Source organism: Aulostomus chinensis, chromosome 9 (assembly GCF_037954235.1).
Source record: "Aulostomus chinensis isolate RoL2024-O1b breed Wild chromosome 9, RoL_Achi_v1.0, whole genome shotgun sequence".
NCBI classification, from domain to species: Eukaryota; Metazoa; Chordata; class Actinopteri; order Syngnathiformes; family Aulostomidae; genus Aulostomus; species Aulostomus chinensis.
Window position 1 is genome coordinate 12432836 of NC_141328.1, and position 23978 is coordinate 12456813.

At 40.2% G+C, this 23978-nt stretch overlaps 1 protein-coding gene across 3 annotated transcripts in view; it reads right to left on the minus strand.

Annotated features, from left to right (window-relative positions):
* Positions 1–23978, minus strand: part of agbl1 (AGBL carboxypeptidase 1) — a 219300-nt gene that overhangs the window by 63693 nt on the left and 131629 nt on the right. For all 3 annotated transcript variants that reach the window (XM_086213834.1, XM_086213833.1, XM_086213832.1), the window contains 8 exons: positions 20400–20483; positions 20015–20104; positions 13455–13603; positions 12902–12989; positions 12208–12340; positions 10976–11129; positions 8481–8661; positions 4133–4262 (listed from right to left, as the gene is read on the minus strand). In XM_086213834.1, the coding sequence (XP_086069960.1) occupies positions 4133–4262; positions 8481–8661; positions 10976–11129; positions 12208–12340; positions 12902–12989; positions 13455–13603; positions 20015–20104; positions 20400–20483 (1009 nt within the window). The remainder of the gene's footprint in view (positions 1–4132; positions 4263–8480; positions 8662–10975; positions 11130–12207; positions 12341–12901; positions 12990–13454; positions 13604–20014; positions 20105–20399; positions 20484–23978) is intronic.

Sequence of the window (23978 nt, forward strand, 5' to 3'; positions counted from 1 at the left end):
GTGGCTGCAGGTTTTCATTCCAACCCAGCAAAAGCAACACCTGATCCAACAAATGAGCTGTGTGGACACAGCTTAATTGATTTATGTAGAATCAGGTGTTGCTTTTGCTGATTGGCAAACAGCCACACACAGGGCAGACCAGTTCACTATAACATTTGTGACACCACCTGTTGAGTTGGGTCAGGTTCGGGGGGCTGTCTTCAGTGCTTCTTGCTTTGTACGCAAGCTCCTAGAGTGGCTGGTCTGTCTCTCCCCCTTTTCTTTTTCTATTCTGCTTAATTTTTTTTTCAACTTCACACAGAACTTTTTTTCCTTCCTTGCAACAACTTTTCCTTTAGTAAAGTTTTTTGGTACACGGAGTTGAACGTGCCTCTCATTTTTGAACTTGTGAACGCATCATTCTGCATAGCATTTAAATTCTTAAATTTCTATATTTGTCACTCATTATCGATCCTGGCTCATGGTCACAATACTATTGACCTCCCATGAGCCTCGCATCTCCATCCTGACTAGCGGCAAGAAGCCACCAAGTGCCTGAGAAGAGCATCGCATCAAGGCAGCCAGCAGCCTGAGACCAGACAGTAGCAAACCAACGCGCTTCTTTTCTCCATCCAGTGAATCCCTATGGAAGCCATGGTCATTGAGGAGGAGGCTTTGACAGACAGACAGACTACTTTATTAATCCCTTTTGGATGTTCCGCCAGGGAAATTGCACTCTCCTCAACATTCATTCACAGCACTGTTACCATAGAATAGACAAATAAATGAAACCTTAGCGAAAAATAGCAAAGAAGAGAAAACAAAGACTATATATATATATATATATATATATATATATATATATAGTCTTTAAATAAAAAATATAACAATAGTTATAATAATAATAATAATACTTAATGTGGTTGAGTCAATCCCAGAATATGCCTATAACTGCCATTTCTTTGGACGCAGAAAAAGCCTTTGATAGGGTGGAGTGGCAATTTTTGCTCTCCACTCTATCTCATTTTGGCTTCAACTTTAACTTCATTAAATGGATAGAAATGTTGTATAAGGAACCTAAGGCAGCAGTAATGACAAATGGGGTGATCTCTCCTTTCTTTGGTCTGACCTGAGGAACTCGGCAAGGATGCTCATTGAGCCCGTTATTGTTCACCATTTTCTTAGAGGTCCTAGCAGTGTCTGTCAGAGCACACCCTGGAATAAAAGGAGTAAAAGCGGGAGGTGATGAACATAAATTATTATTATATGCAGACGACATTTTAGCAGTGGTATCTGAGCCTTTAACCTCCCTGCCTCATTTGATGGATACTATACAATCCTTTTCAAAAGTCTCAGGTTATTCTATTAATTGGAACAAATCCGAGGCGATGCCTCTCTCCAAGTCATGTGTTCCATGTATGGTGGAAAAGTTTAATTTTAGGTGGGTACGCAAAGGAATGAAATATCTTGGCATCAAACTTTCGGAGGTTATGTCTGAAATAGTGTCACTAAATTTTAACCCCATTCTCCAAAAGATAAAAACAAACCTTGATAAATGGGAAAAATTGAAACTCACATTGTGGGGAAAAATCAACGTAATAAAAATTATAGCTGCCCCACAATTTAACTATATTGCAATGATACTACCAATGAAGATACCATCCACCACTTTTAGACAATTGGACGACATAATAAAAAATTTCTTATGGGGTAGTAAAAAACCACGAATGAAGCTGAGAAAATTGTGTGCACATAAAGAGAAGGGAGGGCTCGGCCTTCCAGATTTTAGACTCCATCATATAGCTTTTGAGATAGTCAAAATAGCCAAATACTGGCAAGCTAAGGAGGAGGGAGCAGCCTGGGTGTTGGTAGAGCAGGAGATGTGCTCGCCTTTCCAACCCATAGAAGTGTTACCACAAAAAAGGTCTAATATTACAAATCCGATACTTCTACATTCAAGGGACGTCTGGACCAGAATACATAAAATGTTCAAAGTTACACACACCCTACAAGGATATTCTTCACTCTAGCATAATCCCGATCTCTGTATTGGAAGGAAATCTGTATATTGGAAACAGTGGCACTCAAAAGGCTTAAGCACCATAAGTGATCTTTTTGAAGACAGAGTGTTTCTGTCATATGATAAGATGATGCAGAAATTTAACTTGGTGGGAAAAGATAACTTCTGGAAATTCTTGGAAATAAGGAGTTGTATCATGTCAAAACCATACAATCTTACTGGTAACATGGTGACAGATTATATGAAACTCCCACCTGAAAAACGGAAAGCCTCACAATTTTATAAGACTGCTAATCTCTCCCTTGGCGATGATTCTCACCCGGTGAAAATGATCTGGCAGAGAGATCTTGGTGGAGAGATCAGTGAAGATAAATGGGCAATAATTCTGTCTGACTGTGGCAAATATGTGAGAGAGGCAAGAAGTAAACTTACACAGTCCAATGTACTACATAGATATTATTACACACCATCTAGACTATACAGGATGAGACTTCTGGGCGATGATCTGTGTTGGAAATGTAAAAAAGATACGGGAACTTTCCTTCACTGCATGTGGGAGTGTACATTAATTAGACCTTTTTGGACTCAGATCCTCGGCGTGTTGAGTGACTGGCTTGGATCAGAGGTCTTCTCAAACCCAGGCCTCTGTCTGCTGGGGGATAAATCTCTGTTACCCAGTATTAATAAATCTGACCTCTCAATCATTTCAGTGGGCACCACAACAGCCTGTCGAGTCATTTTAAGACACTGGAAGGCACAGGAAGCCCCACAGTTGAAAGAATGGGTCTGTGCAATGACTGAAACTGCCTCATATGAATGTATGCTTCAGAGACTGAGTGATGTCAAGAGGGAGGGGGCAACCCCTTGGGATAGGTTTTGGGAACACATAAAAGTGGGTAATGATTCTCACTAGAAACAAAACAAAACTTTATTTATCTACTTTGCTTGTCTGTTTTCCTTGTGCATCCAAGAGACAATTTATTTATTTTATTTCTTATTTTGTTTTTTTGAGTCGGTTGATGGTGTTGTTTAATCGTGTAATGCCTGTGTTTGTAAGGATGAATATGTGGAGTGTGTGCCATGTACCAAGCTTATAAAACCACAATAAAAACTTGAATTCCAAAAAAATAATAATAATAATGATAGTAGCAGCAGCAGTAACAATAATAATAATAATAATAATAATAATATACAGGAGGAGGCCGTCTTCCCACCAGTTCGTTGGAGAGGTACCGTATATCGACAGGAGCAAACCAGCTGAGAATGTAAGCCAGTTCCATTGGTTTTTGCGCTGTCACAATACCAAAGATCAGTGCTGCATCTGTTCTGGCCTCGATCGCTCTTTCTTTCACTGCCAACTTCGCCTGACTCCTTTGACTCAGCTCAACATCTATTCAATAGTTTTTCTTTTATTTGCAGGTCACTATCATTCATACTTATACTTAATACTTAATATATATATTAGCGTGACTAATATATATTAATAATACTTAATATATATATACTTAATACTTAATAATACATACTTAATATCATTCACCCTTTCACCTGCTACCTTCGCCGTCCACTTGAATCTCAGATACATCTCATAACTCAGTAAAAACTTGTGTAGTAAAATCTATATAAAAAGTGTCCCAACTCATTTTTATATTTGTATGCAAGCCACTGATCCGCAAAGAACTCATTGATAAACTATAATCTGAGACTGATAGTTTCTCATTGGATGAAACTAAATTACAATGAGTGGTGCCCCGAGGAACAATTGTGTTAAAATCCTAAAGATACATCATCATCCTCAGCTTATCAAGTCGCTACAGATCCAATGTGTTAATACACTATACCTCTTGGCTCAGAACTTTCAAACTAATCTTTGCTAACAATTGTCATCAGCCAGAAGGGTCCATGGGGACAGATGGGCCAAGTGTTGCCAGCACAACAATAAACTTTCAACTGACAATATGCTCATCCAGTTAGAATTAGAATCCAGTAATAAAGTTTGCAATAAAAAAAAAACCTTTAGCATTAAGCTGGAACTACTTCTTTGTTGACAGGTACCTCATCTGTTCAGGGTACAGCAAATGAGAGAAGGTTGTGCTAATAACCTGCTGAAATATAGGAAGCAGTGTGCCTCACCAGTGGGGTTCGCCCAATGCTGCTGAGGTAGTAGAGGAAGCCTTTGGTGTGGTAGATGGTTGGACTGAGGACAGGGTCAGGTTTACACCACTGACGATTAAGGTCCTCTCCGCTTAGGTCACAACGATTCCTAGGACAACACAGACAGTATCCATGCTCACAAAGTGATAGGGGGGATTCCATGTTTAATAAGATGGAAACATGCCACAATGGAAATTATTTTGCTAGTGATTGGCAACAGGTAACATCTGGTTAACAATTCGCCAAAACAAACCTAGGAAAGAATTGGGACTCATGGAACAGGTGGAGAACAATAAACCCTACAACTCAAGATAGCTGCATGAAAAAAATATTCAGATTTCCAAGTTATAAATGTTAAATATCCAGAATTACAGCCCCCTACAGGTTAAATTTTGCTTACGGTTAATCTGATGGCAGATTATCCCACCCTACACTGACACAAGGAGTGTTCACACCCTCCAACACAGTGCAGTTGTTTCTCTCCCATTGATTTGGAAGGCACCCCACCCACCCAGTGTAACCTCCCACCCTGCCAGAAATCCAAGGTGTGGGTTTGGGGATCCTGCTTGGTATTGAGAGGCAGATTAAAATACACACACACACACACACACACACACACACACACACACACACACACACACACACACACACACACATAAATGATGTTAATCTTTGGTTGAATAAAGGACTATTGCAGTCATTCTGAAACACCGATCACATGACATTGAAGTTGCAACATGTACACTGCACTTGTGACATCATCACTGCTTTTGCTGTCAAACTTCTTTTGGCTCTAAATTTTCAACTGAAGTTGTATTATGTCATAATTCAGTGAATGCAGCCCCAAAGATCATTTGTTTGAATCAGAAAGGAGCACTACAAAGTAATACAGTGTAAGCATGCATAGCTTTTTAAAGGGAGTTCTATAATTGGAAATTGAAAGCCATGAGACAGGACTCTCAGACAGCAAAATCAAGGTGGTGCAAATTCGGCACACCTGCACTCCCATTTCCCTAAATAGAGGACACACTGACCCACATTTTTGAAGGGAAGACCCTTATTATGGTTGAATATTGCACACAAACCATCCATCCATTGTCTTCCGCTTATCCTGTCAAGGGTTGCAGAGGGGCTAAAGCCTATCCTAGTGGCTTTCGAGCCAGAGGCGGGGTAAACCCTGGACAGGTCGCAGTCCATCGCAGGGCCAACATACATATATATATATATATATATATATATATATATATATATATATATATATATATATATATATATATAATATGTGTATGTATATATGTGTATGTATATATGTGTGTGTGTGTGTATATATATATGTGTATATATATGTATATATGTGTGTATGTATGTATATATATGTGTATATATGTATATATATATGTGTGTATATATGTATATATATATATGTGTATGTGTATGTATATATATATATATATATATATATATATATATATATATATATATATATATATGTATATATATATGTATATGGGGCTGCACGGTGGTGCAGTGGTCAGCACTGTGGCCTCACAGCAAGAAGGTTCTGGGTTTGAGTCCCAGGTTTAACTAGTTTAAACTCAAGCAGGCAGGCAAGATTTGCTCAAAAAACAGTGTCCCCTAGCACCAGATGTTCAGCTAATTCTGGCCCTTAAACCCTGAGCGATGCTTACTTCTGAATATATTTAAATAAATAACTAAAATGCTGTAGGTCAGTGGTTCCCAACCTTTTCACACTCAGGTCCCACTTTTATGTCTCAAAAATGTTTGCAGCTCGCCTTTAACCCCATTAATACGGAGGCCATAAAATGCATTCTCAGACCTCTTTTTTAACAAGAGAAACATGTTGGAAGGTCCACAGTCATGAACACAGAATCTTTAGAATGAGCAGCACCTTCAGTAGGTTGGCACAAGTCACATAGCTTTTGTTGATTCAACATCAGTGTCTTGTCTCTCATTCCTTTTAATTCTCTTTGTTGCTAGCCTTCCATACACTCCAGTTTCAGCCATCAATATGAAGCAAAAACAAGTCAAGTGCAATGCGGTCCTACTCAAGTGGCCGATAAAATTTCCTTTCTCTCATTTGCTTGTCACATGTCTAATACGAAGAAAAACATAACAATGACAATAATATTTAAAGCTTTTAATAACCTTTTAAATGTTACTGATATTTAACATTTAAAACATTCATTTTTTATAATAACATTTTCAACCCCCACAAAAATAATACTATTTGGAAATGATCTGGTGGCACACTTGTGTTGGGGTTAGGCCTCACACGGAGCACCAAAATGTTGGTGTTAGAAAAGGGGGGAGAGGATTGGCGATATCTTATATTAAACTATAAAGAAGATAATCAATTATTAAATATGATTATTACAATATAATCTATTAATGGGGCACCACCCTGGAATCAGGGAACAGCCAATCCTCTGTTATCGACCTCAAAGGTGAACAGGGTAAGCAAATTGGCGAATTTGCTCAGCCAAATTCAACAGCTATTGAATCAATTAAAATTAAACAATTAATTATTTAATTAAAATCAATTACTATCAGGTCTATTCAGTCTCAATCAAATAGAAGGTGTGATTCCGAGCACTGACCCAATCAAACCAGCAATCAAAGTTCAATCCACACACAATAAAACCAGGAGTCAAATTGTTGCAAAATATAACACATTTATCATTACAATATTAATTTTACAATTAACACAGCAATAATCAATAGGTATATTTTCACAATTACGGACTACTATCTAACATCTACTTCAATCACGGGTGTGTGTGTGTGTGTGTGAGAGAGAGAGAGAGAGAGAGAGAGAGAGAGAGAGAGAGAGAGAGAGAGAGAGAGAGAGGGAGGGCGCGCCTGCGCACCTGAGCGGGTCAGGATAACTGACCCCAAATGGCAGACCAGGACGAATAGAGCCAAAATGGCCGTCCTGACTTCCGCTGAGTAGGAAGAGGGGGGCAGGGAGGCTGCAGAGTCCTAGTCACGTCTGTGGAGGTGTGAAAAGTGGGAGCAGAGTGGGGGAGGAAAGGAAAGATCAAACCTTACTGTAGATTCAGATTAAATGGCGCCGACAAAGACAAAGAGCTCGCTCCCGCTCGCCGTGCATGCGCGTACAGGTTTCGACCGAGTCTGGTACGTGCGCTTCCACAGACGAGGTTACAGCTCGTACTGACGTACTGCCGAAAAGCTTCGCTTTTTCCCAGTGAGTGGGTTCATATGCAGACTGATGGAAACCAAATGATTCTAAAAGAGAGATAAATGCAGTACTCAAACTATTGTTTTCAAGATCAAAATAACTCTGTGTGAGTGTGACCCTCTGCAGAGTCGTTTGTCATATTACCTCAGGGTTTACGATTCGTTGAGGCCACATGAGAGTTCTTGGTGCATCCAGTATTCAAGTGGGCCATTCATCTGGCTGGTATCTATGCTAATCAACATTAATACTACCACTGAATTATTTTAAAAAAGAATATAAATATTAAATGTGGACTATTGAATATCAGATCTCCGATGCCACAAACTGTATTAGTGAATGAATTAATATCTGACCTGGCTGTGAAATAATGAGTATATTAGTCTAAATCAATCCACTCATCCAGGTCATAATAACACTTATATTCTTGGCTGAGGAGGTGGAGTTACTCCCATTTTTGACAGAAGTCTAGTAATAAATCCCCAAACCAAAATAAGTTTTAATTCATTTGAAAGCCTTATTCTCAGGTTGTCTCATCCAGCCTGGAAAACTCTACAGCCGCTTCTGTTTGCTAATGGGTACTGCCCTCTTCGACCATACTCTGAATTCTTATCTGAATTCTAAGAGTTTATATCCAGCTTAGTTCACAAAACAGATGAAGTGGATCTTGATAACAATAGTTTGAGTACTGCATTTATCTCTCTTTTAGAATCATTTGGTTTCCATCAGTCTGTACATGAACCCACTCACTGAGAAAAAGCGAAGCTTTTCGGCAGTATGTCTGGTTTTATAGGTCCACCGCTAATGATGACGTAGCGGGGACCCCCTGGGCTCTCAGCCAATGAGTAATGGTTTTCCCCCTTTGAAGAGGATTGCCACACCTCAATCTGGTGGCTGGCGGGAAAGTTTTTATTAGTCTTTGTCCTGTCCCATCTCCACGTGGAACAGAGGGAGGAAGAAAATGACATTCGTCAGCACGTGGGCTCCGAATCCCAACACTTGCTATACCTCAGTTGCCCACTGGGGAGCTGTGGCCCACAGGTTGGGAATCACTGCTGTAGGTTGTTGTTAAGTAAGTCAAATCCAATCTGGTGTGTGCGTGGTACTCACATGCCATTGATGACTCCATCTGGGTTGAGCATGGGGACGATTTTGAAGACAAAGGCCTCCCTCAGACTTTGGGCAACTGGGTCACTGCTGCACAGAAACTCCAGTGTTCCCTTCATCACCCAGCTGGCATTGGACTCACCAGGATGGACACGGCTCGTCAGCACAATGTAGGGACGGTTACCTAAAAAGACACAGGTACAGATTCAGAAATTATCTGATGACTAGCTCGTCAGTACTTTGTCATAGCCAGTCAAGTAGAGTGAATAGTCTGGTGTTTCAGTTTCACTGAGGGTATGTCACCTCTCATCCAAGAGGCTTATTCAGTTCTATGCCATTTTGCTGGTTTATAACTCTGTGTGAGTGTGACCCTCTGCAGAGTCGTTTGTCATATTACCTCAGGGTTTACGATTCGTTGAGGCCACATGAGAGTTCTTGGTGCATCCAGTATTCAAGTGGGCCATTCATCTGGCTGGTATCTATGCTAATCAACATTAATACTACCACTGAATTATTTTAAAAAAGAATATAAATATTAAATGTGGACTATTGAATATCAGATCTCCGATGCCACAAACTGTATTAGTGAATGAATTAATATCTGACAATTGCACTGACTCACTGAAACCTGGCTGTGAAATAATGAGTATATTAGTCTAAATCAATCCACTCATCCAGGTCATAATAACACTTATATTCTTGGCTGAGGAGGTGGAGTTACTCCCATTTTTGACAGAAGTCTAGTAATAAATCCCCAAACCAAAATAAGTTTTAATTCATTTGAAAGCTTTATTCTCAGGTTGTCTCATCCAGCCTGGAAAACTCTACAGCCGCTTCTGTTTGCTAATGGGTACTGCCCTCTTCGACCATACTCTGAATTCTTATCTGAATTCTAAGAGTTTATATCCAGCTTAGTTCACAAAACAGATGAAGTGGATCTTGATAACAATAGTTTGAGTACTGCATTTATCTCTCTTTTATTCTTCTTATTATCATTATTATTCTTTATTTCCCCTCTTGTATTTAACCTGTGTGTTTCCTCATTTACAGGTTGGGTCATTGTAGTTGTTGTTGTCGTAGTCGTCATAGTTTTGTAGTTTGCCTCACGCCACGTCTCCAGCCTTCGCCCTCACGCCACGTCTACAGTCGTCAAGTTCCCCCGTCTCAATAAACCTCTTTAGTGCACCGCCCTCACTGTCTGCAATTGGGTCTCCATCATCCTGAACCCTCAAATTCCTAACACTTAAATCACCTTTCTTCCCCATTCTGATGCTTGGTTTGAACTTCAGCAGATTGTCTTGACCGTGACTACATGCCTAAATGCATTGAGTGGCTGTCATGTGATTGGCTGATTAGTAATTTGCATTAACAAGCAGTTGGACAGGTGTGCCTAATAAAGTGGCCAGTGAGTGTATATTGGTAATAAACTCTAAAATATCCACAGTTATCTCTTCTGCAAATAACTGCATTTCCACATTAATATAGCTCTCAGCATTCATATTTGTTGAACAAATAAACTGGATATTGCAAAACAACATCTTTTTATCTTTAGAATGGAGCAACTGAGTTCTCACTGGTTACCTTTCAGAAAAGGATATGAGGTTGTGTCCTAAAATGGTGGCAACTAACAAAGAAGAACCGCAACAGATTGCACCAAAACAAGGTCGCACCCCAGATGGGATCCTTCATCAATTGGTTCAAAATAATGAGGCAACCTCTGCTCTTTATATTAGTTCACCTCCTGACATAAATTTTTTTTTCTGTGCGAAAGCTGTGTTTGATTCGTTAAGGACATTCACTGCGATCATCTGGATTTCTGAGACATGTTAAAAAAGCACAGCTGACAGAAGAATCAAGTTCACCCATAATGGGATGGCTGTCATGTTGTGTTAGTTAGAAAAGAGGCAGAAGCCACCACATTGTCACTAAATTCCTGTAAGACTCATGCTTGCCTTTATGCTAATGTTGTTATTGAACAGTATAAATCACCATGAGGACCACAACAGACATTCTACAACTTTGCTATCTCTGAAGGCCAAACTGCTCCCCCACTTAAGAGTCAGCCATGAGAAAAACCAAAGCTGGTAATATTATCTGCTATTGTTATTGGTAGGAAATTATGTTCGTTCAATGCCAACCGGATATAATCCAGTAAAGAACAGGACACTATTTCATAAAGCATGTAGATATTTTTCAGCTGGTATTTTGTAGCTTTTTTTAAACCCGACCAACCATGAAGAGTGAACAGGAATCCTAACTTATCGAGTAGAGTCATTCCATCACTGCAGCTACACATGAATACTGTGTGATTGTGTACTTCAAATCCTCACTTTAACTGCAACCGCAGTAACCAGACACAAGAGAGTTATATCCTCAACATGACAACTACAGTGACTGTGTTTGTGTTCAGCATCACATATAATAGAATTTCTGTATTTCACCAAAACTTATGAACAGGTTAGGGTTAAGGCACATAAAAAATGGTGATTGGCACTCACGTAACTGATGAAGGTCTTTCCAGCCTCGGCTAGCAGGACAAGCAGTAATGGTGACCACTGGACACAAGTTTCCAGCCAATGTGCCACAAAGAATCTGCTGGCGGAAGAACACCTTGGCAGGATCCAGGGATTGACTCAGTACATTCAGATGAGCCTTGACAGACAGGAGTTGATAAACGCACGTTTTAATTGTTAAAAGTGGCTCAGATTCACCCCCAAAAAAGAATGGACCCATGAAAACTTTAAATATACTGCAACTGACCTTCAATTGGAAACTTGTTCTGAAATTCAATTACACAACAAAAATATGAACTCAAAACTATTGCTTGTGCTCCTATTTCAAAGATCTAATGCTTCTCATATGTAGATAGAAGTTTTTTTCTCCCAGCTTTGGATCACAAATGTGTTCAAATCTGAGTTAGTGAGAACTTCAGCTCTCCATTTAACAGGTGTAACATATCTGCAAGCTGATTAAACAGCAGGCCTGGAACACACTGTCATACATGTCGATGAGCATCCAAACATGCTCAGTGGTGCTCAGGGAGCCTCCTTAAGTCGTTAAAAATCTGTCCGCACATACACCAACATCCTGATTATGCTGAGTAGTTACGCTAAACTTTTTAATATAGTGTCTAGTGTGTTTTGTGAAATGTAGTTTTGCTTTGACCCTCAGGGCCACCATAGGAAACACTCAGATAATGATAATGTGATAGTGGGGGGAGGCAAATCCTCATATAATGGGATGCAGCCAAAGCAGTTATCAGTAGAGAGATTAAAACCAGGATTTCCATGCTAAAATAGATGAAAACACCAAAATGGCTTTGTCTGCAACACAAAATGTAGGACCTGGAATGATCACACATGTTTGACAAATACAGTAATTTGTAATAAATACAGGAATTTTACGCAGAAAATCTATAGCAATAAATTGAACAAAACAAAACACAAGGTTCATAAAACAAGGCCCTACAGCAGCAAAAATTGCTAGCCTGAAGACTCAGAAAATGTAGCACCAAACGTCACTTTGCAGGGTTGTAACAAATCTACCCATGAACCTCAAGGGCTTTCTCAATCACATTTCGAGCCCAGTGCAAGAATAAGCGAGCAACCTTTATTCTGCTTCCAGGGACCAACAATATTTGTAAAAGAAACCACATATTTATATCCTTTGGATTAAACTCAGGGTAGTGTCAGTTGGATAGATAGTGGGCTAGGTTTACAGGGAGCACTACCTTGAGAGCAGAATAGGTGTAGGGATAATGGTAGGCCAGGTAGCACACATCCTCAGCATGTTTGAAGGTGATGGTGAAGGTCAAAGTATAAAGGGTTGTCCTCCGCCTGCCACCAACTGGACAAAAATGGTTTCTGGAGCAGAAAACAAGAGATATTCTGCATATATTCTGAGTATATTTTTACGACAGTGTGGCTGTATTTCACCCTTAGTTAGAACATAAGAACCTGTTATAATTTACTTTAATTTGGATTAGGTATCATATTATTTAAATGTCATAATTTAATCTTTTAAAACTAGCTGGGATCACATACTCCACAGCATTTTATCATAAAGTCTGCATTTTCTCCCCATATGTCCTGAGGGGAAGAGGCAGTATAAGCTCCAGCTGGCACAAGAAAAAGTAAAAGGAACTGAGCTGTTCTAACCTTAGATTGTGAATGGACATGATATCAATTGAAAGAGACAAGTCTGCTGAATTTCTATGATTGTGAATGTAAGTTTGAGCCAGCTGGTTATCAAACTTAATACCCCACCTGTAATGAAGATTATTTCAAGTTGAACTGCTTATTCATTCTGATAGGTCTTCATAAAAACACTGGCACAATAAAAGTTTCTGAACAGATCAAAATGTTATTTTCTGTCTGGCTACGAGCATCTCTCTCAGGGCTATGGTGGGAAATGTATCTTCATACCTGAAGTAACAGATTTCTGTTCCAGTCCTGAGCCAATGGGGTCGGCCTTCCAGGGCTTCCTTTACAGAGTACAGCACAGGCTGCATTCCTGCAGGGAACACATGCACACACACACACACACACGCGCGCACGCACGCACACACACACACACACACACACACACACACACACACACACACACACACACACACACACACACACACACACACACACACACACATCCTTGTACTTAAATCTTTGTGAGGACTTTCACTGACATAATACTTTCCCTTGCCCCAAACCCTAACCATCTCAACTGACTGAGTGACCCTAACCTTGATCCTAAACCTAATTCTAACCTCGAATCTTGACCTTCAAACACCCTTTGAAGATGTGAGGACCGGCTAAAATGTCCTCACTTTCCAAAAATGTTCTCTCTTTGTTAGTTAATTACATATTCTAGCCCTCAATATGTAGCAAGTACAGGAACACACACACACACACACACACACACACACACACACACACACACACACACACACACACACACACACACACACACACCTTTTCTCACCATAGTTGAATTGACTGTTGCTCTTCTCACAGTTGATGACATTAAAGCGGTAGGGAATGCCTGCCTCCATGTTACTGACTTCAAAGTAAAACCACTGGATGTGCTGGCAACAGTTGGCATCTGCATTCAATACGAGGTCAAATTCATGTCTGGAGAGGAGAGGAGAGGAGAGGAGAGGAGAGGAGAGGTGAGGAGAATACCCCAGGGAAATTTGATGATGACTAATGACACCAACACTGTATCGTCATTTCATCTTGATTGGCCCATGTGCGATACAACATCCACACAAATGAACAGTGTGGACAGTCCTCCCAGTGTATTTAATGTGCATAACACTATGAGAATAGTGAAAATAGTGCTTAAAATTATTAAAATGAAGATGTCTACTTATCTGCGGCAAAGAGTGTTATTGCTTTCCTACACGAAAGTAGATATGTCAATGTGCATCACTGATCCTCTAGATTATTCAGATTAACTGATTGTTTATAGAAAATACTGGCAACATAAACTTCAGAAGAACAAATCCTGTGTCAGTCTCCTCAGAAAGGGACAATTGCCGTGCTACACCATTATGTTCAAACAGTTCTTTGTTCTGTAACGGTCTTTTTCTGTGGCCAATTGAGTCCTTGTGGGTGTCCTAGTAAGTGAGTTAATGAGATAAATTGTTCTCTTCAGTAGAGTGATGATGTATGAAGACCTATATCAACAAAATCCAGCGAAGAGGAATTTTGTGTGATTAAAGAATTTGGCAGACACAAGAAACAGGCTGGAGACTAAGAAATGGCTCACACAGGACACTTTATTGGATATCCAATACAGATGTACAAGGTTCGCTGTGAGATGAGGTCAAGCCAGCTCCCCCAGATTCCGGGGGAAATTCTACCCCTCATAAACAGGCATACTAGTAATGTCAGGCGCTAACAGTTAATTGGAACATCCTGCACAAATGTGAACTTTCAAGTAGTCTAAACACAGTTATGTGTCTGGACAACGCTGGCATCGTAAATGTCAGCTTTATTACCGGTAAGTGTTCAAAGAACAAATTTACAATTATAAAATAATTATGGAAGATATCACAGGTTCCCTCCCAGACCCAGGTCAAGGCCTGGGGGTCAAATCAGCTATTAACCTTACAGATGAAGATGAAGACCAAGGAAGTTCAAACAGAGGATATCAGAGAAAATTCCTTATCACCCAGAGAACAGCTAAATACACTGGGCACATCTACAACCCTCTGCATTGGTAAGGTGGAGTGGGTGTTTTTACCTGTGATGCATGCTCTCTGCACAGTGTGCCATTGTGTGCTCTTAGCAGATTATCAGTAGTATACTCCCTGTAGGGCTGAGCAATTTTATCGATTCTGCAATATATAACAATATTTTGTTTCCCCAGAGAGTATTAATTTTTCACCCACGAGTATCGATACATTGAGCCCCATAAGCCCCCATTAAATCCCCTGTGTCCCGCACTTTGCAGGAAGAGCAGTTACGTCTGCCAGCCTCTAGTGTTGCATTTCTAGTTACCCAGACACCGATGCCTTTCTCATCAGGTTAGAGCTGAGAGATTCAGGAGAATGGCGGCGAGTATTAATCCAGTGTGTGCACGCTTAAAAGCAAATGTGTGGGAGCATTTTGGGTTCAAAATGAATGAATGATGATGTCATCAAGACGAGATGAGTGCTGCTGAACTCAGCTCAGATCATTGACCAAAAAACATGATGAATTTAATGTGATTCTCTATCTATGTTTGCCTCTGCTGTGAAAAAGGTGTCTGAACATTTTCGTAATTTAACTTGACTGCTGCTCCGTGTGACGGAGTTCCAACTTAGCAGCCAGTTTGATTTCTACCCTGACGCCATCAACCAACAAACAATTCAGCATGCCGTGGGACCAAGGCACTGCCAAGGATTCACCGGGGAAAGTGGAACAACTAACAATTGCTGGAGATGCTATCAAAGACACAGAAAGCAAACAAATAGATACATTATTTGTGTGACTGTGAATTCATCTGCAAAATCAGTAAGATTCTGGTGGATTCCTTGATTGAGCCAATCAAGAAGGCTATTACGGACTCCATTACAGAGTCTGTGAGGGACTCCCTGAAATTTGAGTTACAAGATACGGTCGAGGGCTGCACGGTGGTGCAGTGGTTAGCACTGTAGCCTCACAGTAAGAAGGTTCCGGGTTTGAGTCCCGGCTTGGGCACGGGATCTTTCTGTGTGGAGTGCCTGTGTGGGTTCTCTCCAGGTACTCCGGCTTCCTCCCACCATCCAAAGACATGCAATTTGGGGACGAGGCTGATTGGATTCTCTAAATTGACCGTAGGTATGAATGTGAGTGTGAATGGTTGTTCGTCTCTGTATGTTGGCCCTGCGATGGACTGGCGACCTGTCCAGGGTGAACCCCACCTCTCGCCCGTAGCCGCTGGGATAGGCTCCAGCCCCCCCGTGACCCTTAATAGAAAGGGATAAGCGGAAGATGATGAATGTATGAAGATACGGTTGATAAACTTGATGAACTACAACAAAAATATGATGACATCGAGGACACTGTAGATGAACAAGAGCAGTATTCAAGATGAAACTGTCTTCTCGTCTTTGGTGTTCCAGAAAATGACCATGAAAATACAGATAAAGTAATATGGGCATAATTTAAAACAAACTCAACATCCAAGTGCAACCTGGAGAAATCGACAGGAGCCACCGCCTTGGACCTAAGTCCAACAATAAGGACAGACCAAGGGGAATCATTGTTAAGTTTGCCCAATATAATACCAGAGAAAAAAATCTACAAAGCTAAAAAGCGGCTCAAGGGATCCACGCCAAAGATGCACATTCTGGATTCTCTAACTCTCTAATTCTCTAACTCCAAAGAGGGTGAAACTGCTGGAGCACCTGCGGAGAAAATTCAAAGACAAGCTCGCAGCTAGCTGGACTCAGGACGGACGGATCCACCTACTCTCAAAAACTGATCAGCGATAAGTGATAAACAAGCTGTCTGATGCCAAGAAGCTGCGTATCCAATAAAAGTTGGATTACTACTGTCCTGTGGACAGATGATCTCAGGATGGAAGCTTCTGGGACTACAACCATCTCCAAGGAACAGTATGATGGCACAGTGAGTTTCCTTCACTCTCCTTGAGATCACATGACTGTACTTTACATACCTGTTGCTGGTCTGATCTCGTACTAACGCTTTAAGTTTCCAATCGAAACGGACATCGCATTGCACTTTCTCTTTCTTCCCCTTACAGTTTATCCTCCTTCTTATCTCTGTTTCTTTTCTCTTTTTATTTGGAGGGGGGGGTATTTTAGGCTTAGTTTGATATAGATTTGAGATGATAGGATTCCATGATACAGGATTTTTTTGTATAGTTCTACATGACTTCCCCATCAGGTATCAGGCACTTTTATCATGGGTTTTGAATGGATTTTAATGATATAATCAATGAGAAAATTGTGAAGTACTTGAACAGCATTGCTTTGAAAAGTTCAATTGTAAGCGCTATACACCAGATGAACTAAAATCCATCAACAAAAATAATAATTATTCATACTGTTTGCTGCATTTAAACATTAGAAGTCTAAATAGACACCATGATGATTAATTATCCCTCTTGGCTAATATAGACCATAGATTTGATGTAACTGGGCGCAGTGAAACCTGGATTAATGAAAGAACATATCTGGATACACTCTGGATGGATATGCATTATATAATAGAAATAGATCTGGTAGACCAGGTGGTGGTATGTGCTTACATATAAATTCATTGTATTCTGTGTGTATCTGTCACAGTCACAGCGGTGAGGTTGTCTTGTCTGGGTTTATTGTCTTGTGTTTATTTCTTTGTGTTATTTTTGAAGAATTAATTTCCCTCTCGTTTCAGTGCACCAGCCTCTCCTCCTGTTGTCATCCTGCATTCCCCGGTCCTGTCAGTCAGCGTCTGTCCTGTCCCCTCTCATGTCTCAGGCAGCTGATTACGCTCTCCCCTATTGCACCCCGCACACCTGTCCCCAATCAGTGTGATTAGCTCCTTGTGTATATATGTCTATGTCTTCCCCTGTCTCGTCGCAGAAGTGTTGTTCGTTGTCAACCACGGAAGCCTTACAGTCACAGAGTCCTTCTGAATCCAAGTCAAGTGCTTGTTTATGTTTTTGTAAATTTTCATAGTCAGGTAAAACTTAGTTATTGTTAAGATCAGTTTGAGTTAAGAAGTTTGCTTGTTTATTTGTAGTCAGTGTGGTCACGTTGTGATTCTTTTTCCATTATAGGTTTCTCAGCCCTCCTCCGCTGAGTGAGCGAGCTTTTGATTATGTATTTAGTAGTAGAGTAGCCAGCGAGGCATAGCCAGAGTTTACTTCAGCCATAGACAGAGTAGTCAGTTGCACTTTATCTTTTGTAGAGTAGATTTTTGTTAGATTCTCTGTGTAAATACCCCCCCCCTTTCATGAATTTGTTTTTTCCCCGTTTTAGATCCAGAGCCATTAGCCTGGTAGTCAGAAAGAGAGTGTGTGTGAGAGTGCTTGTGAGCGTGAGAGGCTTCAGATAATTTACATAGCCCACTCCACTGACTTTGGTGATCCACCAATAAAGCTTGTTCTGTTACCGCTATCCTGTATCTGGGTCCTGTCCTGACAGTATCTGTGATGACTTATCTATTGATGATGGCTATTCAGATTCTTTATTTGTTGAAATCAATGATTGAAAGAATCTGATTGTAGGAGTGATCTACCGACCTCCGGATTCTGATTTCAACAGTTTTAAAAACAAATTTGATGAACTATTAAATTGCATAAATCAAACAAATACAAATTGTTTTATTCTTGGCGATTTTAACATCGATCTAGCCAAAGAGAATACTGTAAAAAATGATTTCATAAATGTGCTGCACTCATCCTTCTTCCCCACTATTAACATACACAAGAGAAACAGAATCCAGTAAATCAGTCATTGATAATATCATCACAAATATTCCCAATGCTTGTTTTGACTCGGGTGTAATTAGGGCCTGAGCCAGAAGGTACTTCAGGCGAAGACCCTATTATGTTTGCTGGGCAGAGCAACACATTAGCAGCACTAAAAACACTAAAAACACACACTAAACAGTGTCCCAGCCCCCCCCAAACCCATGAGGCAACTCGGCCAGATGGCCCGGAGCCGGTTTTCACATACACACCCATTCAAAACCTGGTACTAGACTGTTCTTGCTGTCAATGAGCGTGCGCATTATGTGCATAATGCGCATAATCTAATTTGACCCCCTGAACATGCATGAAATTCGCTGAAATTTGGCACAATTGGCTGGCTAAACATTCACTAATCAAAAAGAAAAACACCACAAAAGTCTATAGCACCACCTCGGGAGCCACACAACTAAAAGATAATTTTTTATAATTTGGAGCGCTATAACTCCTCTATTGTAGCACCAACCTGTGAGCCCACCTATAACGTCACCACCCGGACAAGGTAACTAACTGAGATTGAACTCAAGAAGCTGTGGCGGGACCCAAAAACAAACCACGTTGGACAGTGATAGCGGTTGTTGCCACAAGTTCCCATCTTCTTCACCGAGGTCACAGAAAACTCCATAGTCCATTGCTTACTTTATTTGACAGGATTTGAGACCTGATTCAGTGGTGGAAAACACTGGCTTTAGGCGCATGGTGAACGCAATGGAGCCCCACTATGCTATTGTCACCCACGAATTGAATTATTGGCTGCCATGGTTTATTTTTAGTTAACATGGTAGCTAGACTGGCTAGTAGCTACCTCATATGTTCAGTATCAACCTAAAAAGCTGCCAAAGAAGGCCACTGGCTGCACTTTAACTCTCCATTGTTCACTTAACTTTTCAAAAGCTTGTAAGCTACAATTTGCACTCAGTTAAAAAAAAAAAAGAAAGTAATTTTCTCCCCACCATTTTGTCCAGCATTTGCAAGCTGCCAGTCAAAGCCATATATTGTGTAATTGATGCTTTCAGTTCAATTAATTCAATCCAAGTCAATAGAACACTCTCAAGATGTCATCAAAATCTTTCAAAACAAAATGATGCAAGTGTTTCAAATTGTATCGTAAGCTGAATTAAATTGAACTAAATTGGTCATTAGTATCATTTATGGACATTAATTTGGTGAATAATAATAATTTAAAAAAAAACTTCACCGCTGCTCTTCTGTCTCATGTTGCCTCTGATATATGATTTACAATCAATATGCTGCGTTTTTTTTAACAGTTGTGTGTGATGATGGGTGTATTTCAACCATAAAATGAGGAAGAGTTAGTTTAACATTGGTTTGAACTACCTCTTTAAGGTTGGAGGACCTAAGTCATCATGGTTACAATATAGTGAAAAATACATGATTGCAGTTAGTCATATTGGAAAAATGTTTAGCAATGTGTTGCAAGATCTCCCTTATTTGTATATTTTAGCACACCCACCCTTATGCAGTCCAAGAAGCTATTTATGCCTACATGTAAAGACACTGTATGCTGTTCATAATCATATCATTTTATAAGATTGCAACAACAGTAACAGCCTATTGCACTTTTGTTGGCATACCTCCGAACCTGAATAGCCTTTCTCAGGTTCCCACTCTCAAACTGGGAGAAAAACCTCAAGGAATCTGGCCGCTCAAGTGGACACCCCACACTAACAGACAGAGATACAGAATATTACTGCACCCTAACATAGGGATAGAATATTAATAAACAAATACAGGCACACAGAAAGGATACTACTGCACACTTAAAGAGAGACATAATATTACTGTACACTAATACACAGAGGGACAAAATATTAATCACTAACAAAGACACAGAATATTACTGCTCATTAACAGAAAGAAGGAATATTACTACACAACACTTAAATGTCACTTTGTATTTAAGTCCATTTCAGACCACACAGTATTTTATCTGCTTTTTGTGCATCCATGTCCACCTACCTGCTGTCTTCAAGGTCAAAGACCACCTTGTTGATGATGTCATCCATATTCATGAAACGCTGGATATCTTCAAACACTTTCTGCCTGATAAAGACAAGAAAATACACATATCAGGATGATGATGAATACATTTTCAAACCATTTGGACAAATCTTTGCTTGCAGTGCAGAAGCTGCAGTGTTTTGTCAGCAACTACTGTGTCAGACCAATTATGAAACCAAAGCAGGTTCCGACGAGGCAGAAATCTGTGGGACACCACTAGATAGGGTCCCATGCATGAGGCCTGTCCTTCTTCTACATCATGACACATGAGCAGCTGTGACAAATCTGCTATGGACATCCTGTTCACCAGTCTGTTGAGGGACTGCATCATTCAAATGTTCTCTTTTTCCATGAGTGCCAACAGCATAACTATGACATTTAGAGAAAAATGTAATCTTTTATAAATACACAGCTGTTTGGGTATTCCATTGACTTCCATTCATAGTGGATAGCATAATCCCTAGCCCAAATCCTAAATTTAACCAATTGATGCCTAAAACCCCAATTCAGACTTTAACTCTAATTTTAACCAGGAACTTACACATTCAATTTTGCTGCATCAGGACTGGTCTTTCGCCCCCATGAGGACGAGGGGTCCTGATAAGGTTAGTGTTTACACCAGAAAGGGTGTCCAATAGGGAACAAAAACAATCACATGCACACCTCTGTAGCATATTTTTCTTGTCTGTGGTGTAAATTTCCTGTCTTACATTTGTTCAACACTACTGTCAACTTCTGTTGTGACTTATCACCTCTATTGCTCTGTTACTAATATTAGAGTACATATAAAATTGAACTGAGGAAAAACACTATCAATTTTCACTGAAGTCAGGTACCCAGAGTGCTTTGCTGAGAATCTCAGCATCAACAAATATAATATCAACATTTTGAAAAAGTTTATTGTGTTAAAATTCTTTGGCTGAGATTGACATAAATTTCATCTGATAATTTGCATTTTAATGCTGAATTGGAGTGCAAAGTCACATATAGAGTTGGTTGACACATTGCCCAATTTCATAAAAAGGGAGTTATTTAAATGATCAATAGTTTAAAAGAATTTTTTTTGGGCTGTTTTGTTTGTGATTGATCAATTTGGCAAAGTGGACTAGTATCTGCCCGACTGTTGATGCTGATTAATTAATCACAAATTTATTGTTCTTTTGTCTTCTCTCTGCAGTGTAACAGTTGCTCGAGTCATTTAACTTTTTCCTTTCTCCATGGAGGAGTTGGATTAACAGTGATGATGTTCAGTTAAAGAGGTGCCACTGTGTCCAGGGTTTGAAGAGTGTTTACTATTAAAACTGTCCACAATAAAGAAAAAAGGAAGGTAGAACATCTGCAGGTATGCCACATAAGTGCAAAAAACATTGCAGCCACTTCAACAGTAAGACAGAGTCTCCTAACAGTTCTGTAACATCTTGTTATATCAAAGCAATCCATCCATTGTCTTCTGCTTATTCCTGTTAAGGGTCACAGCGGGCTGGAGCCTATCCCAGTGGCTACGGGAGAGAGGCAGGGTACAACCTTGGACAGGTTGCCAGTCCATCGCAGGGCCAACACATAGAGACAAACAACCATTCACACTCACATTCATACCTACGGTCAATTTAAAGTATCCAATTAGCTTAGTCCCCTATTGCATGTCTTTGGACGGTGGGAAGAAGCCGGAGTACCTGGAGAGAACCCATGCAGGCATGGGGAGAACATGTAAACTCCACACAGAAAGATCCCGTGCCCAAGACGGACTCGAACTTGGAACCTTCTTGCTGTGAGGCAACAGCGCAAACCACTGCACCACCATGCCACCGTATCAAAGCAATGACAAATAAAAACACACAAAAGTGGTCAGAGATACCTACATCTACAGCAGAAGATATATGGGCTGGAGGCCAGAGGTACTTACATGATTTAAAGTGTGGCCTTTGTTATAAGAAGGCTGGGTGCCACTCAGGATAAAATTCATGCAACTAAGCAGATTCAAAAATTCTAAAGCTAAAGAGCCTGATTGATTATCCACATGCAAGTTAAAATCATCTAAATAATGAATTAGTTGTAATTACTGTGAATGATTCAAAGTAATTCTGAAAAAAATCTGAGATGAAATAGGGGCATCATTTTAGTGGCCTATAGGGGGCCTGCTAAAAACAAAGGAACTGTATTCAAAAGATGTGTATTCATCAAATGTAATGTGTTTAACCCTTAGGGACCCAAGCTGATTTGGGGGTAATTTTACATCCTTTGCTTTTAAGCTATTATCTTAGACATTATAAGGTCAATCTCTACATGTTGTTTCTTGTTTTGTTTTTTTCCAGGACAGTCTATGCTAGCCAGATATACCATCAGTTCACTTGTTACAACTTACATATTTGTATAAAAAATGTTAACACACAAATTGGATTTTCTAAATTTTTCTCATCATAGAAGGTTTCCAGCGCACATATCTTTGCATATTGAGTTGAAGGAGTTTCCCTGGAATCTGACAATATAAACACCACGATGGTCGGATGTTCTGTGACTTCACAATTTGCAAAAACAGGTGGCATGTACATGGCGAGAATAAAAGTCATTTCACGGAGGTAAAAACATATTCTGCTTATGATGAAAAATATGATCATTTTTAAAAGAAACATGCATAAACGAGTGTGTCGAGCAAACATAATAGGGTCTTCGCCCCGGAGGGACTTCGGGCTCAGGCCCTAATTAAAGCTGCAAGCAGCGTTGTTAGGGCCTGCGGCCGCGTCCTTGACACCAGCCTGAATCCAGCGGTGTCTTGGTCAAATCCCTGGTCCTTGTAGTTTAGGAGTTAGAAGCCTGAGTCTGATCAGAGAGTGAGAGTAGAGCTGAGAGCTGGCCCTTTAAGAATCCCTCCCCCACTGCACTGTCTGACCTGTGCTAGAGTGGAGAGCAGAGGAGGATTAACAGAATTGTAGTGTGGAAAGGCTGAATAAGTCGGCATACGTTGGTCAAAAGTGACACATAATACCTTATTTTTGTAGGGAGTTTTGTCAGGAATGCAGTGGTGTATTTGTAAAAGCTTTGGGATGTATGGTGTAGACGTGAGAAGCATTTGTTTGACAGTATGTACCCTGAGAGGATACGGTCTCCCCATAGATTTCCATTGGAAGCGTGAAATGTGTCTCCCCCACTTTGACGGCTTATAAAATTGAAACCGAGCAATTCATATAAAAACCTTTAGCAACTTCTAATCAGCAAAGTTGGGAGAGTAATGTGTGAAGTTTTGGAAGCGATAGCATTAATGGCCTAGGAGGAGATAGATTTTGTTCGGGGAGTAAAAAAAGTGCTCATTTTGACAGTTTTGTCCAATTTTTGGACACTCTGTAGATAGGTGAGGGGTCAGAGTGTATGAATTGTTGGTCTTGATGAGACGAGTCCAACAGTGTTGGTCCCATGTTTGTGGGACATTCGTGGTTGGAGTTATAGTGCTCCAAATTATAAAAAATTATCTTTTAGTTGTGTGGCTCCCTAGGTGGCGCTATAGACTTTTGTAGTGTTTTTCTTTTTGATTAGCGAATGTTG